Source organism: Suillus clintonianus (genome assembly GCF_016758775.1).
Source record: "Suillus clintonianus strain FC179 chromosome Unknown DEU56scaffold_3, whole genome shotgun sequence".
NCBI lineage: Eukaryota > Fungi > Basidiomycota > Agaricomycetes > Boletales > Suillaceae > Suillus > Suillus clintonianus.
The window spans coordinates 278,558-290,255 of NW_024539227.1; the positions used below are offsets into that span (position 1 = coordinate 278,558).

The following is an 11,698-nucleotide window of genomic DNA, read 5'->3' on the forward strand; positions in this document are numbered from 1 at the left end:
GGCACCGTGACAAGACAATGTGACAAAATGAGTGTCACAGTGAACGGCGACGTGTTTACTGCCGGAGGCTACCTTGTAACGATACCACCAAGTGCTGTCAATTCATGGCAGATTATGAATCTTTGCACCGGCAGTGCCGCACTCTGGAGTCTTTATTCGACACAAAGCTGACGTCGTATTCCCGCCTAGCATCAACAATAACAAGGAACCAGGACGATATCGAGGCGGGAGGCTCGCGTGAACGCTGGAAAGACGTCGAAGGTGAAGTCGAAGACCTCTTGGAGAAGGTGGGACATACAGGCGCCCCAGCATGGATACAAGTAGCTTACAATGACATATGTTTAGCTACAAGAAACCAATGATGAATTGCTCGCGCTCTCAAACAATCCGGACACCCCGCCCTCACAGTCTATGTCCCGTGCAATCCAGAGACATCGCGAGGTCTATCAAGACTACGCCAAGGAGCTGCGTAGGACGAAGGTCTGTCCCATTTCAATGCCCTGTGAGCCCAGCTCTCATGATACCGTACCAGGCAAATGTCCAGCATGCACTTGACAAAGTAAACTTACTTTCGGGCGTTCGAAATGACATTGAGTAAGTTCCGATCCATTCGTAGAATGTCCCATTGACGGCCCTCTGCGACAGGGCGTACAAATCTTCCGCAGGAGACTCACTGCTGGCCGAAAGAGGGAGAATCGACAGCTCCCATCAGATGACTGACCAGATTCTCGAGTAAGTTTTATCATCACTCGTTGTTCTTCGCTGAACGTTCTACCGTAGCCAAGCATACGAAACCCGGGCAGAATTCTCGCGTCAGAGCATGTCTTTGGCTAATATCAATACGCGTATGACCGGTGTCATAAGTCAGTATTTCTGCGCAATTGCAATCACATGCTGACAATCAGCACAGGTACGATACCTGGCATTAACAATCTCCTTTCCATGATCAAGAGCCGACGGCGGAGAGACTCTATTATCCTTGGGATTATCATCGGAGCCTGCTTACTCCTGCTCATAAGCTATATGTCGCGGTGATACCATTTTAATTATCCACGGACCATTCAATACAATTCTTCGTGTAATACATTGGCAGTTATACAATGAACTCACATACCAGTCGACTGCCGTCCATCCTGAGCAGGTTGGCATGGACAGCATTTTTACTATACCCGCTAAAAATTTCTATTGCCGCTCCCTGGTCGTTCGTTTGCTGAGCTTGTTAGGCCCGACATGATTTCCTTGCACGAATTCCCTCCAATTGCTTTCCAAACGTCGGACAACCCCCTGCTGACTTTCGTCTACGACCTCGTCCCAGGACGATTCGACTAGCCACCCTTTCACTTCAGCAACTATAAGGACCATGTCCCAAGTGTGTTGCGTGCTGTCGTCGATCTTGTGGGAATCGGATTCCACGAGGATACGGCGTGAAGAGCATGCAGCGATCAGCGCTCGGTGATTTGGAGATCGACTGTTGATGACTGTTGAGAGAGACAAAAATACATTTGGATGACGCTTCTGCAAAAGCCCGTTTAGCTCAACACAGACATAGGACAAAGTATGAAACGGGCTAGGTCAGGTCACAGGGGTGCATACCTCAATGGACAGCCACGTTTGCGGGCTAAGGCCGCAGCTGTGAATATCAATGCTTATTTTCATCCAACGCTCGCCATGCCTATCAGCCATGCGGTCTAACAACTCCACAGTAGCCATTTGCGATTTAACGCTGTGCATGCTGATGTTTCGACCTAACTCTGCTGCTAGATCAAGCTGTGCTTCAAGGATAGCTAATTGGTGCTCAAAGGGTGTGGTGAAGGGCGACAATTCTCCGGGCGAAGAGAAGTAGTCATAGGACACCCTAAAAGCTCTGTCGAACCCAACCTCTCCAAGCATTGCGCTTGGAAAGTCCATAAGATTCTGACGAACGTCTTCCAAGACGGTTTGCAGGGTCACTGGTTCAGGTGCATGCTCAAGCAGCTTCTGGAAGGCCTCCGGATGCTCATCTGCATCCTTGAATATGCGCCTATAGTGCGCTTCCTTTGATTCATACGGCGCCAGTGCAATCCAGTGCGTAAACCACGGATGGTAACCTAGCATTAAAATCAGCGGATCTTCAGTACCACAGGATTGGTCAACCGATTCATAGCTAACCAAAGGAAGGCACGACTTTGTTTGGGAATGCAGTAGCCAAGTCTCGCACTAATCCTTGGTCCGCCTGAAGAGTGGACATGGCACCGATGATGATGGGCAAGTTGTCCATTGTCTTTACGGTAATCTCTGAGTCGGTGGGATGACAATGTACATCGACGACATGTCGCAGGACGGATGGAGGAGGAAGCGTGTCTCGATGAGAAATAGTATCAGAAATATCGTGCTCATAACACATGTCGGCTACTCGGGTGTCAGGTTCAGAACAACGTTGGCTTACTGAAGTGATCGACAAGAACAAACAACTTCCATGCTTGGACTTCAATCATGTCTAACTTTGAGGAAACGCCCTAGATTATCTTTCTTATCTAAAATCATGGCATGCACACTGACACTCGATGTATCACCTCCAGTGCATCGTTGGATGAACACCACTCTTGACAGGGATGCTTTCAAGAAGACTATCCCTGTTCTTGCCGCCAGAGTCCCTGCTTCCAAAACAGGATCCCTGTTAAAGTCTGATGTTATGAAAAAGTATGTGACTTCAGCTATCCGGAGTTGACATCTAATGTATTTCGAAGGTCCCTCATGGATTTGCCAAAAGTACGCAGTGTTCTTCGGGACCCCCACGATGACCTCGAGAGGTTGATATTGCTGAATGTATCTGAGGATGGTACCGTGTAGCATTTCTCGATCGAATACCACGCGCTTTTCTGATGCTCCATCCGCAAGTCAGCTGCCCTCACGACTGAGGTTCGCAATTTCCTGCAAGAACAGTCTGCTACGCTGGTTACACACAACCTAGACTTGACTTACGACTACTGGACAGCTGGTACGAACTGCGCGGTTCTTCATGTCGATGGTGATCAATTATGTCTAGATGAAATCTTACAGTCCATATTGCCTGAAGAGCTTTGCAAGGGCTCTCCATCGGGTTTCGCAATCACCGGCCACCTAGGTGAGCGTAATGACATCCGCGTTTGATCGTCACTGATAAGTCCTTCAGCTCACATGAATCTCAATAAAGAATATCTACCCTATAAACACATCATCGGTCAGATCGTTCTGGATGAAAGTATTGGCTCCTCGAATTCTGATCATCCACTGATACCATTTACTACAGAAAAATCCTATGATCCAGACAGTCGTCAATAAATTAGACAGTATTGATACAAAGTACCGGTTCTTCAAAATGGAACTGCTCGCGGGAGAACCTAATTATATTGTTGAACACGTAAGTCAAGTCATTCTATGGAAGAATCAGCTATTTAAGACAATTACTAGCACGAGTCCAATTGCCGTTTCACTTTTGACTTCACCCACGTTTATTGGAATTCACGGCTCCACACAGAGCATGATCGGCTTGTCCAGCACTTCAAACCAACCGACGTCATTGCAGATGTATTTGCAGGTGTGGGTCCCTTCGCAATTCCTGCTGCCAAGAAGGGGTGCGCGGTATTTGCGAACGATCTTAACCCTGAAAGTGCGAGATACTTGAGCAAGAATATCATTGACAATAAGGTGAGGCAATTCTTCCATTCGATATGTGCCTCATTTTGACGTTGTTCGGCAGGTCGCAAGTTTGGTCCGCGCTAGCTGCGAGGATGGTCGCGATTTCATTAAAAAGGTTGTTGCCCGTGCGATGGAACATCCTTTCCCCGCATATACCGGACCGAAACTCAGCAAGATGCAAGAAAAGGAGGAGAAACGCAGGCTGCAACTAGCAAAATCCTCTCAGCCTGCCGCACTTGCACCGGTTGATCAGTCTCCTCGTCAAGCCATCTCACATTTTGTGATGAACCTCCCGGACTCAGCGATCGAGTTTCTCGACTCCTTCCGTGGAATTCTATTAGAAGGCACTAGTGAACGGGATTTGAGCGGCATTTACGCCAGCATGCCCATGGTTCACTGTCATTGCTTCACACGCGAACTCCAGCCAGACAGGGCTGAAGCGGATATCAGACAGGTAACGTCCGTACTTTAGTACAAAGAGTATGCTGATTGTGATTATTAGAGAGTTGAAAGTAAACTCGGACATAAGCTAGACGCGGAGGTGGCGTTGCATATGGTTCGGTCTGTTGCTCCAAACAAAGACATGTACTGCATAAGTTTCAGATTGCCTCGTGATGTGGCATTTGCACGGTAATCTACATAGAGTGAGGGCGCCGACATGCTTCTTGATTAGTGCCCTAAAGCTACTAGTGAGGGAACAAGTGAAACGCGTGGCGGTGTGAATGTAGCATCGCATGTAACAAGGCTCGGCGGTGCATTCGGTTATGTAATCACCCGAGTTGTTTATCCCCGCAATAGTACTGCATTGGCCCTGTTGGAGCAAAAATTTGGTTTCTTCGTTCTTGTGCTATTAACTACATTGCTGAGGGCTACCCAGTTGGTCCCGCATAAGTATCCTTCCCCCTAGACTTGCTTGCTTGCTCTCTCTTGCCATATAGACATACTCGATACCTCCTAGACACTAATTCGCCTCGGAGTCGTGACACTAGAACAATGACGCGCGTTATCTCGACAATTCATTGCGATACAGATGCAGCATCCTCCTCTTTGACTGGCTCCGCCTTAAAAAGCGTTCGCAGTGTGGTTGCAGCGCCCGAGAACGAGATGAAGCGATGGAGAAGGATTTTTGAAGCTAATGCAAAGGTCGTGATCGATGGCGAGAAGTATATTATGATTCATTATAAAGCATTCTGACCTCTTTCTGACTACTCGGACGATAGATATCTCGACCCCGACAGCTTTGTCAATGCTATCGCTCCGAAGAGCGATTCGACTAAAATAGGTCGTGCACAATTCTCGATCCTTTTTCGCGTTGCCGACTCCTCGAAGCGGGGTTTGGTTTCTTGGGACGATTTCACAGTCTTCGAGACACTTCTTAAACGTCCCGACGCAGACTATTGGATAGCCTTTCAGTATTTCGACGTGTGAGTCTTTTCTGTCCTATTATATTTAGCGGTACTCAGACTTGGCGCGGTCGCATTTCAGGGATAGCTCGGGCACCATAACTTTTGATGAGTTTAAAAATGTGTTCTTGGCCAACGTTGGGCCATCTGCCATTCCTTTTGACTTTGACTGGTACGTACCATTGGAATTCCGAATTACTCGTATTTACCGTGGTCACAGTGATTGGGTTAAGTTATATCTTGGGCGCAAAAACGGCACACACGTTCTTGGATGTCAGTGCGGCGATTATTCTAATTCCACATTTATTGACTTGATTTTTTCAGACAATGAGTTTACTCAGCTTATGAAGGGCCTTCAGGGAGAGCGTCTCCGACAGGCCTTTAAATATCTCGACAAGGATCAAGATGGATTCATTAGACCTGAGGAATTCAAACAAATTATTTTGGTTTGTACATGACTTAATCATCCACGATTTGCGCTTCATATATTTCCCTCACAACAGGAAATTGCTGGCCATAAACTATCTGATGCAGTCATTGAACGTCTACCTACACTATGCACGCTCACTCCCAGTGGGCGCATATCTTATTCTGAGGTCGTTGCATTCCAAAATGTTATTCGAGGTGAGTTTCGTTGTTCTGCGGCATGGAAGTGACCCCAATTTTTGTATGGCAGAGATGGACATGGTGGAGCGGTAAATCGGCCCGCTTCGTATAAATGTCATCAACTGATAGGTTGTTAGTATTTTACGCGAGGCCACCGCAAAGTCAAAGGATGGACGCATTGACCAGTCTGACTTCCTTAATCACTCTGCTGCGATATCGCGCTACGCTCTTTTCACGCCCATGGAAGCGTCTATCATTTTTCACTTTGCGGGTCGAGGTAGCCGCGAGAAGAGGCTTGCTTTGTTGGACTTTGCTCAACTCTTGGATCCCCAATGGAGATCTCCACACGAGGAATTCGTATCCAAGGAAGTCAGCTCGAAGGCATCCGTGTTACAAGGAGTACTGCAGTCTGCCTACAGCTTTGTTCAAGGAGGTACGTTATTTATTACGCAACACTATTGCGATGCAACTCTAACATCAGTGTAGGAATCGCAGGGGCTCTTGGCGCCACTATCGTCTACCCTATCGACATGGGTAAGTGATTAGGAATTATGTCGTGTTGAATCAATCTGATTTTCTTTTTTTCTTTTTCTTGATAGTGAAGGTACGCTGTGCATTTGATCAATTATTCTTGTAGTCTACAACGTGTTTGATTGGTTGACAGACTCGGTGCGTTTTTGACCAAGTTTTCGTGAGTTTTGTATTTAAACAACTTGAAGGATGCAAAATCAGCGGAGTACAGTAGTCGGTCAGATGCTGTACAAGAATAGCATCGACTGTGCTCAGAAAATATTCCGCAACGAAGGTCTCATGGGTTTCTACCGTGGCCTTGGTCCACAGTTGATTGTGCGTTTTTGTTGCGCTTTTATAATATTCACATTGTCTCACGTTTCAATAGGGTGTTGCTCCGGAGAAAGCTATTAAGCTTACTGTTAATGACCTTGTTCGCGGTCGCGCCATGGATCCAGAGACAGGTCGCATCAAGCTTGGTTGGGAGCTGGTAGCTGGTGGAACGGCTGGTGGTTGTCAAGTGGTATGTCTGCTCTTTCAAGACTATTCACACCACCCACAACGATGGCAGATCTTTACCAATCCCCTAGAAATTGTGTAAGTTTAAGCGCCCTGGTCATAGCCTGATCCCTTACTCGAGTTTCAGTAAGATTCGTCTCCAAATACAGGGAGAAGCTGCGAAGCTGGAAGGAGCAGTTAAAAATGGTGCTGTCCACATCGTACGCCAACTGGGTGTAGTCGGTTTGTATAAAGGGGCCAGTGCCTGCTTGCTTCGCGATATCCCGTTCTCGGCCATCTATTTCACAGCATATTCCCACCTTAAAAAGGATGTCTTCCATGAAGGCTACAACGGAAAGCAATTGTCATTCCTGGAGACGTTGGGTGCAGCGGCCGTTGCGTAAGCTCTCTTGCGTTAAAAAAACTTGCGACATGTGCTGATAGAGCGAGTTCACCAGTGGCATGCCAGCAGCCTACCTAACAACTCCTGCTGGTTCGTATTCCCTTTTGAGTAGTACCCATGATTACCAATCGAATACTTTTCACAGATGTGGTGAAGACTCGCCTGCAGGTTGAGGCACGACAAGGTCAGACCCACTACAAAGGTCTTACAGATGCATTTGTCAAGATCAGTAAGTGCAGATCTCATCTAGCCAATTTGAGGAATTCATAACTGGTATTTCCTCTAGATAAGGAAGAAGGTTTCAAGGCATTGTTCAAGGGAGGACCGGCGCGTATCCTCAGAAGTAGCCCACAGTTTGGCTTCACCCTGCTTGCATATGAATACTTGCAAAAGGTACATGATTGTTACTTCCGCCTCAAGCATACTAACATTTAATTATCTTTGCAGCTTCTTCCTGTCAGTCCTTCCGTTTGATCCATGTGTTTAATACCTAATCATTTTCTACAGTACCCATGGCAGGAGAACAAACCCGAAGTCAAGACCGCTCTGACAACACCGAAGCGGGATGAGATGTCTCAAATCCGTGCTAGGAACGCCCTCAAAATACTACTAGATGTCCATGGTGACTTTGGGAGGCGTGCGGCCAATTTCTCTCATCCCCTCGTGAAACCGGCACCCCCAACAACCTCACCATCGAAAACAGCATGATGCCCTTTATTTAATCTTCATCTATTGACTTTGTTTAGACAGAACAGTCCAGGAAGACAGTTCCCCGTTCCGATCTGTTGATTTCGCTACCGACAATACACCTTTGCTACTCCATAAACTCAATTGCTCCTAACCATTGCAGTATACCGTAATTGACACGATTGGATTATTTAAGATTGTTATACATACCGCATGCCGAACTCCGATTCAGAATACATAGACGTTCTAGGGTTTTTTTCTGATACTTTAGATCCTTTTGCACAGATGCCGCTCCGTGAAGTTGAATTTCCTGCCGATCCTAAGGATCTGGAACACGCAACAGAACAGTTCTTTATTTTCTACTCCTCACGCGTGAACGGGCAGCTATGGTGTCCTGTGAGTGCGAATATCATATACAGCAACAACCGTAGCACTGACGTTCCTTACTGGTCGGGCTGCCAGGATTGTGTAGCAGTAGACCGGACCATCCAAGATACCTTTGGCCCTGAAGACGGGCCATCTGCAGTGATCGTCTATGTTGGCCAAAAGCCCGAGTAGGCAGGCACATCGCGTCATCTGTGGACTGGCACTCAATTCCATGACGGTGCTCAGATGGAAATCACCCTCCAATGTGTTTAGAGGCGAGCCTTGGCAAGTCACCTCAGTCCCCACGGTTATTAAGCTTGAAGGCGTCAGTATTGGATCAATCTTGCTACTCTGTGGCAATCTCTGATAACTTCATCGACAGTCCAAAGTAACTGGTCGACTTGACTCCGAGATCAATACACTTGTCGCTGGTTTCATCCGAGGATAGAATGGTTGGGCATGATATAAACTTTTTTAGACCAACGGTTGGCCTTTTGGATTCAATGTCAAGCGCTGTGTAGCAGAAGCAACCGAAAGCCACACTCTTGAATACACCCTCATGAGATCATGGAACAGCTAGGGTTGTGAATGGGGGGAGGTGCTTGGCCTATTTGAGTTTGGGTGAGTACTTGTGAACTCGCCTGGATTCATACCCATTTCGATATGGCGGTCGTATGCACCTGGGGAGGTCCGCGTCAGGTTTCAGGTACTTGTCGCTCATTAAACCCTACCGTAGTAAGAAGGTGTGCTTAAGCTCACTGACCAAACGATTCTAGACCTGAATCAAGGCCGCATTGACATGTGGATTTTGCTGTGCCTGTCGTGGAACGACAAATTGTCCTTGATATAACTGACGGATTCTCCCCCTTTCTCCGCTGTCAATGGCATGGTATATGTTCCGTCGACTTTGTATTCCCTTTTATCCCTCGCTTATTCATACTCATACGCACGACATCTCCACAACATTCCATACTTCACCGATCGCAATAAGCATCGACGATTTCATGGCCCAGCGTAACCTCGGAGGCTGCTCATGTGTTTTCGGAGTGCATTTGCTTCCGTCTCGAAATACCGCCGAGACAGTGCCAGGTACCAAACGAGATCAATTCTCGCATTTTTAACACCGAACCTGATCATGCGAACACGACCGGATTCAAGTGATAAATTGCCCCGTACTTACTGCATATCTTACGGCTGCGCAATTATGACAGGAGTGGTGCATAGCTTGAAATTTTGTTGCACTACACTGGTGATGAAAGTAATAATTATGCATCTCGAGTAAAATCACCACTCTTTCCACCTGTTTTATGCGTGACTATGATTTCCCCAATTTTCATTTCTTTACCCGCCACGGCCTTTAACATATCCCAAACCGTAAGGAGACCAACCGATACCGCCGTCAGTGCTTCCATTTCCACTCCGGTTTTGCCTTCGCATGCCACGGTAGCAGTACACTTTATGCTGTACTCGAGGCCGCCCTGATCACCAGGCGGTGGAACCGGAGACACACCACACTCAGGCGTCAACGTGACTGATACGTTGGATATCTGGAGAGGATGACACAGAGGAATGAGGTCGGAGGTCCGCTTGCAGCCCATGATCGCTGCCAGCTGGGCGACTGTCATCACATCCCCTTTGCTGCGAGCCTTCTGGATCGTCTTGTCGGTGGAGTCGGCATCACCCGATCCTGTGACAAGGTTATATGCAGATCTTGGGATGTATATGCGACCGCTGGCAGTAGCGCTACGCTTCGTTACGTCCTTATTGCCGACATCAACCATGCATGGCCGACCATCAGAGCCAATGTGAGTCAAACGGAGGTCAGATTGGCTGGACGACGAGCTCCAACGTCGATGGAGATGAGGTAGCAACAGTGTATCATCGAGAAAGTAAGCATGTGCAGGAAGGCGGGGCAACGATCGCACTCTCGACTTGCGAGGCTGTGTGCCTGGAAAGGTGGATTGATATTAGGACATTGTATTACACCCGTCGCACACTAGTAGACTCTGCATCCAAGGAAAGTACCTAACCTCCGATGAGAATCATGGGTCTATTGGTTATGACATCAATGTCCTCCATTCCGGCGTGCTTCTCCTGTTTTCCTTGGACAGCGAGTCCAATGACGTTCAGGAGTTCTGCATCACTTGCGCCACGTCGCATTTCATCTCTAAGGGACACTTCCTTGGCGTCAAAGAGACAAACCTGATTCAAAGGTCAGTATGTGGCATGATATAGCCATGATAAACATACTTTGATTTGCCCGTCTGCCGTCAAACGTAGGCGGTTGCAAGACGAGCAAAAATGATCTGACATGCTGCTGATGAAGCCTAAACTACCGACATGTCCCGGAATCTTCCAGGATCGTGCGGTGTCGTTGAGTTCGTCTGGTGCTCGTATTATAGAAGGGTATTCCCCGGAGACAATTTCCAAGAGCTGGCTGGAAGGGATCATCTTTGCCTTGTCCCACTTGTTCCCTGTGGTGATGTAAGCAAAGCTAATGATTGTCGGGGACAAAATATACCTGTAAAGGGCATGAATTCGATAAATCGAACAGATATATTTTTGTCTGCTGTCAACCTAACAAAATCCAGGACTTCTGAATCGTTGAGGCCCTTGACAACGACAACATTTAACTTTACTGATCGTAATCCTGGACTGTGGAGAGCAACATCGAGTGATCTGAGAACTGCATCGTGGCCGGGACGCCGAGTCATAATCTCAAACTTGAAGGGGTCCAGAGTATCAAGACTGATCACTATCAGGCGTGTCGTATCGAATGCACGAAAAAATAGTCACCTCAGATTCAGGTGCGTTAGGCCATTTTCAACATAACTAGGCAGACGGCGATGGAGGGCAATTCCATTGGTGGTCATGCCGATGGATTCGAGACCGAGTGGTCGGAGCTCGTTGAGGCGACCTATATAACATTTAGCCGACATTCAGAAGGCATAAACGTGATGACTTGCGAATTATGCCATCCAGGCCTTTCCGTACAGTAGGCTCTCCTCCAGTCAACCGTATTTTGGTGACGCCGCTTCTCACAAAAAGATTTGCCAATCGAATGATCTCGTCGTCGGTCAAGATATGGTCAGCCGGTGATAATTCTACTCCTTCGCTAGGCATGCAATAGAAGCCTGCATTGCGATCAGATTGTATTAGTGCTTGAAACCACAAAGTCAAATGAAGGACAGACATCGAAGATTACATCTCTCAGTCAAGGAGATGCGAAGGTAATCGTGTTTCCTATGAAACGAGTCAACGAGCGCGGGTGAGAAATGTCTTTCTGCATCGATGTGTGCAATTTTTGACTAGGACAAGATAAGTTGATTCTACGTCAGATGGGTGATCGTAAGTACCTGGGCCTTTGCTTTCGCGGTGTTCCTGGTGCCCTGCGAATAGTACCGGAGACATGCAGTCCCATGTTTGCGAGATATCGCAGAGCATAGCCAGCTTGCCCGATGATAGTTCATTTGTCGGAAAAAGGATTAAACATAGCTTTCTCCTGTGGTATCTCACGGCGTCCTTGTCGTGCTGTTTTCCCTCCGTCATATGTCGATCGGAACGTTGA

At 47.4% G+C, this 11,698-nt stretch overlaps 6 protein-coding genes across 6 annotated transcripts; 4 read left to right on the forward strand and 2 right to left on the reverse strand.

Annotated features, from left to right (window-relative positions):
- Positions 1 to 3: 3 nt before the first annotated feature.
- Positions 4 to 1,109, forward strand: DEU56DRAFT_310071 (V-snare-domain-containing protein). The gene is made up of 6 exons (XM_041345583.1): positions 4 to 287; positions 346 to 480; positions 533 to 594; positions 646 to 732; positions 781 to 863; positions 911 to 1,109. The coding sequence occupies exons 1-6, from the start codon at positions 105 to 107 to the stop codon at positions 1,033 to 1,035; spliced, it is 675 nt and encodes a 224-aa protein (XP_041214723.1). The 5' UTR covers positions 4 to 104; the 3' UTR covers positions 1,036 to 1,109.
- Positions 986 to 2,436, reverse strand: DEU56DRAFT_310681 (uncharacterized protein). The gene is made up of 3 exons (XM_041345584.1): positions 2,149 to 2,436; positions 1,594 to 2,087; positions 986 to 1,515 (listed from the first exon to the last, which is right to left on the reverse strand). Exons 1-3 carry the CDS (start codon positions 2,381 to 2,383, stop codon positions 1,183 to 1,185), a joined length of 1,062 nt encoding a protein of 353 aa, XP_041214724.1. The 5' UTR covers positions 2,384 to 2,436; the 3' UTR covers positions 986 to 1,182.
- An 85-nt stretch (positions 2,437 to 2,521) lies between these two features.
- Positions 2,522 to 4,291, forward strand: DEU56DRAFT_724442 (Met-10+ like-protein-domain-containing protein; the record flags this gene model as incomplete). Its single annotated transcript, XM_041347821.1, has 9 exons — positions 2,522 to 2,679; positions 2,727 to 2,818; positions 2,882 to 2,977; positions 3,026 to 3,103; positions 3,152 to 3,207; positions 3,269 to 3,379; positions 3,430 to 3,666; positions 3,719 to 4,111; positions 4,160 to 4,291. The coding sequence occupies 9 exons, from the start codon at positions 2,522 to 2,524 to the stop codon at positions 4,289 to 4,291; spliced, it is 1,353 nt and encodes a 450-aa protein (XP_041214725.1).
- A 359-nt stretch (positions 4,292 to 4,650) lies between these two features.
- DEU56DRAFT_943023 (mitochondrial carrier domain-containing protein) lies at positions 4,651 to 7,785 on the forward strand (the record flags this gene model as incomplete). Its single annotated transcript, XM_041358958.1, has 17 exons — positions 4,651 to 4,820; positions 4,878 to 5,081; positions 5,143 to 5,232; positions 5,281 to 5,333; positions 5,385 to 5,506; positions 5,564 to 5,684; positions 5,737 to 5,755; positions 5,804 to 6,099; positions 6,153 to 6,204; positions 6,386 to 6,512; positions 6,565 to 6,699; positions 6,748 to 6,773; positions 6,823 to 7,074; positions 7,133 to 7,167; positions 7,223 to 7,306; positions 7,364 to 7,470; positions 7,585 to 7,785. The coding sequence occupies 17 exons, from the start codon at positions 4,651 to 4,653 to the stop codon at positions 7,783 to 7,785; spliced, it is 2,094 nt and encodes a 697-aa protein (XP_041214726.1).
- Positions 7,786 to 8,049: 264 nt separating this feature from the next.
- Positions 8,050 to 8,578, forward strand: DEU56DRAFT_906689 (uncharacterized protein; the record flags this gene model as incomplete). The annotated part of the gene is made up of 4 exons (XM_041356837.1): positions 8,050 to 8,160; positions 8,227 to 8,318; positions 8,377 to 8,455; positions 8,513 to 8,578. The coding sequence occupies 4 exons, from the start codon at positions 8,050 to 8,052 to the stop codon at positions 8,576 to 8,578; spliced, it is 348 nt and encodes a 115-aa protein (XP_041214727.1).
- An 817-nt stretch (positions 8,579 to 9,395) lies between these two features.
- On the reverse strand, positions 9,396 to 11,688 carry DEU56DRAFT_897469 (uncharacterized protein; the record flags this gene model as incomplete). Its single annotated transcript, XM_041356445.1, has 8 exons — positions 11,487 to 11,688; positions 11,324 to 11,438; positions 11,097 to 11,264; positions 10,927 to 11,047; positions 10,652 to 10,878; positions 10,381 to 10,604; positions 10,161 to 10,332; positions 9,396 to 10,078 (listed from the first exon to the last, which is right to left on the reverse strand). The coding sequence occupies exons 1-8, from the start codon at positions 11,598 to 11,600 to the stop codon at positions 9,396 to 9,398; spliced, it is 1,824 nt and encodes a 607-aa protein (XP_041214728.1). The 5' UTR covers positions 11,601 to 11,688.
- Positions 11,689 to 11,698: the final 10 nt, after the last annotated feature.

Coding starts and splice junctions, on each gene's coding strand:
- DEU56DRAFT_310071 (XM_041345583.1), top strand. CDS start 105: ATGGCAGATTATGAATCTTTGCACCGGCAGTGCCGCACTCTGGAGTCT. Junction 481..532: donor AGGAGCTGCGTAGGACGAAG/GTCTGTCCCATT, acceptor ATACCGTACCAG/GCAAATGTCCAGCATGCACT. Junction 595..645: donor GGCGTTCGAAATGACATTGA/GTAAGTTCCGAT, acceptor CCTCTGCGACAG/GGCGTACAAATCTTCCGCAG.
- DEU56DRAFT_310681 (XM_041345584.1), bottom strand. CDS start 2,383: ATGTGTTATGAGCACGATATTTCTGATACTATTTCTCATCGAGACACG. Junction 2,088..2,148: donor CAAAGTCGTGCCTTCCTTTG/GTTAGCTATGAA, acceptor TTTTAATGCTAG/GTTACCATCCGTGGTTTACG. Junction 1,516..1,593: donor AAACGTGGCTGTCCATTGAG/GTATGCACCCCT, acceptor GGGCTTTTGCAG/AAGCGTCATCCAAATGTATT.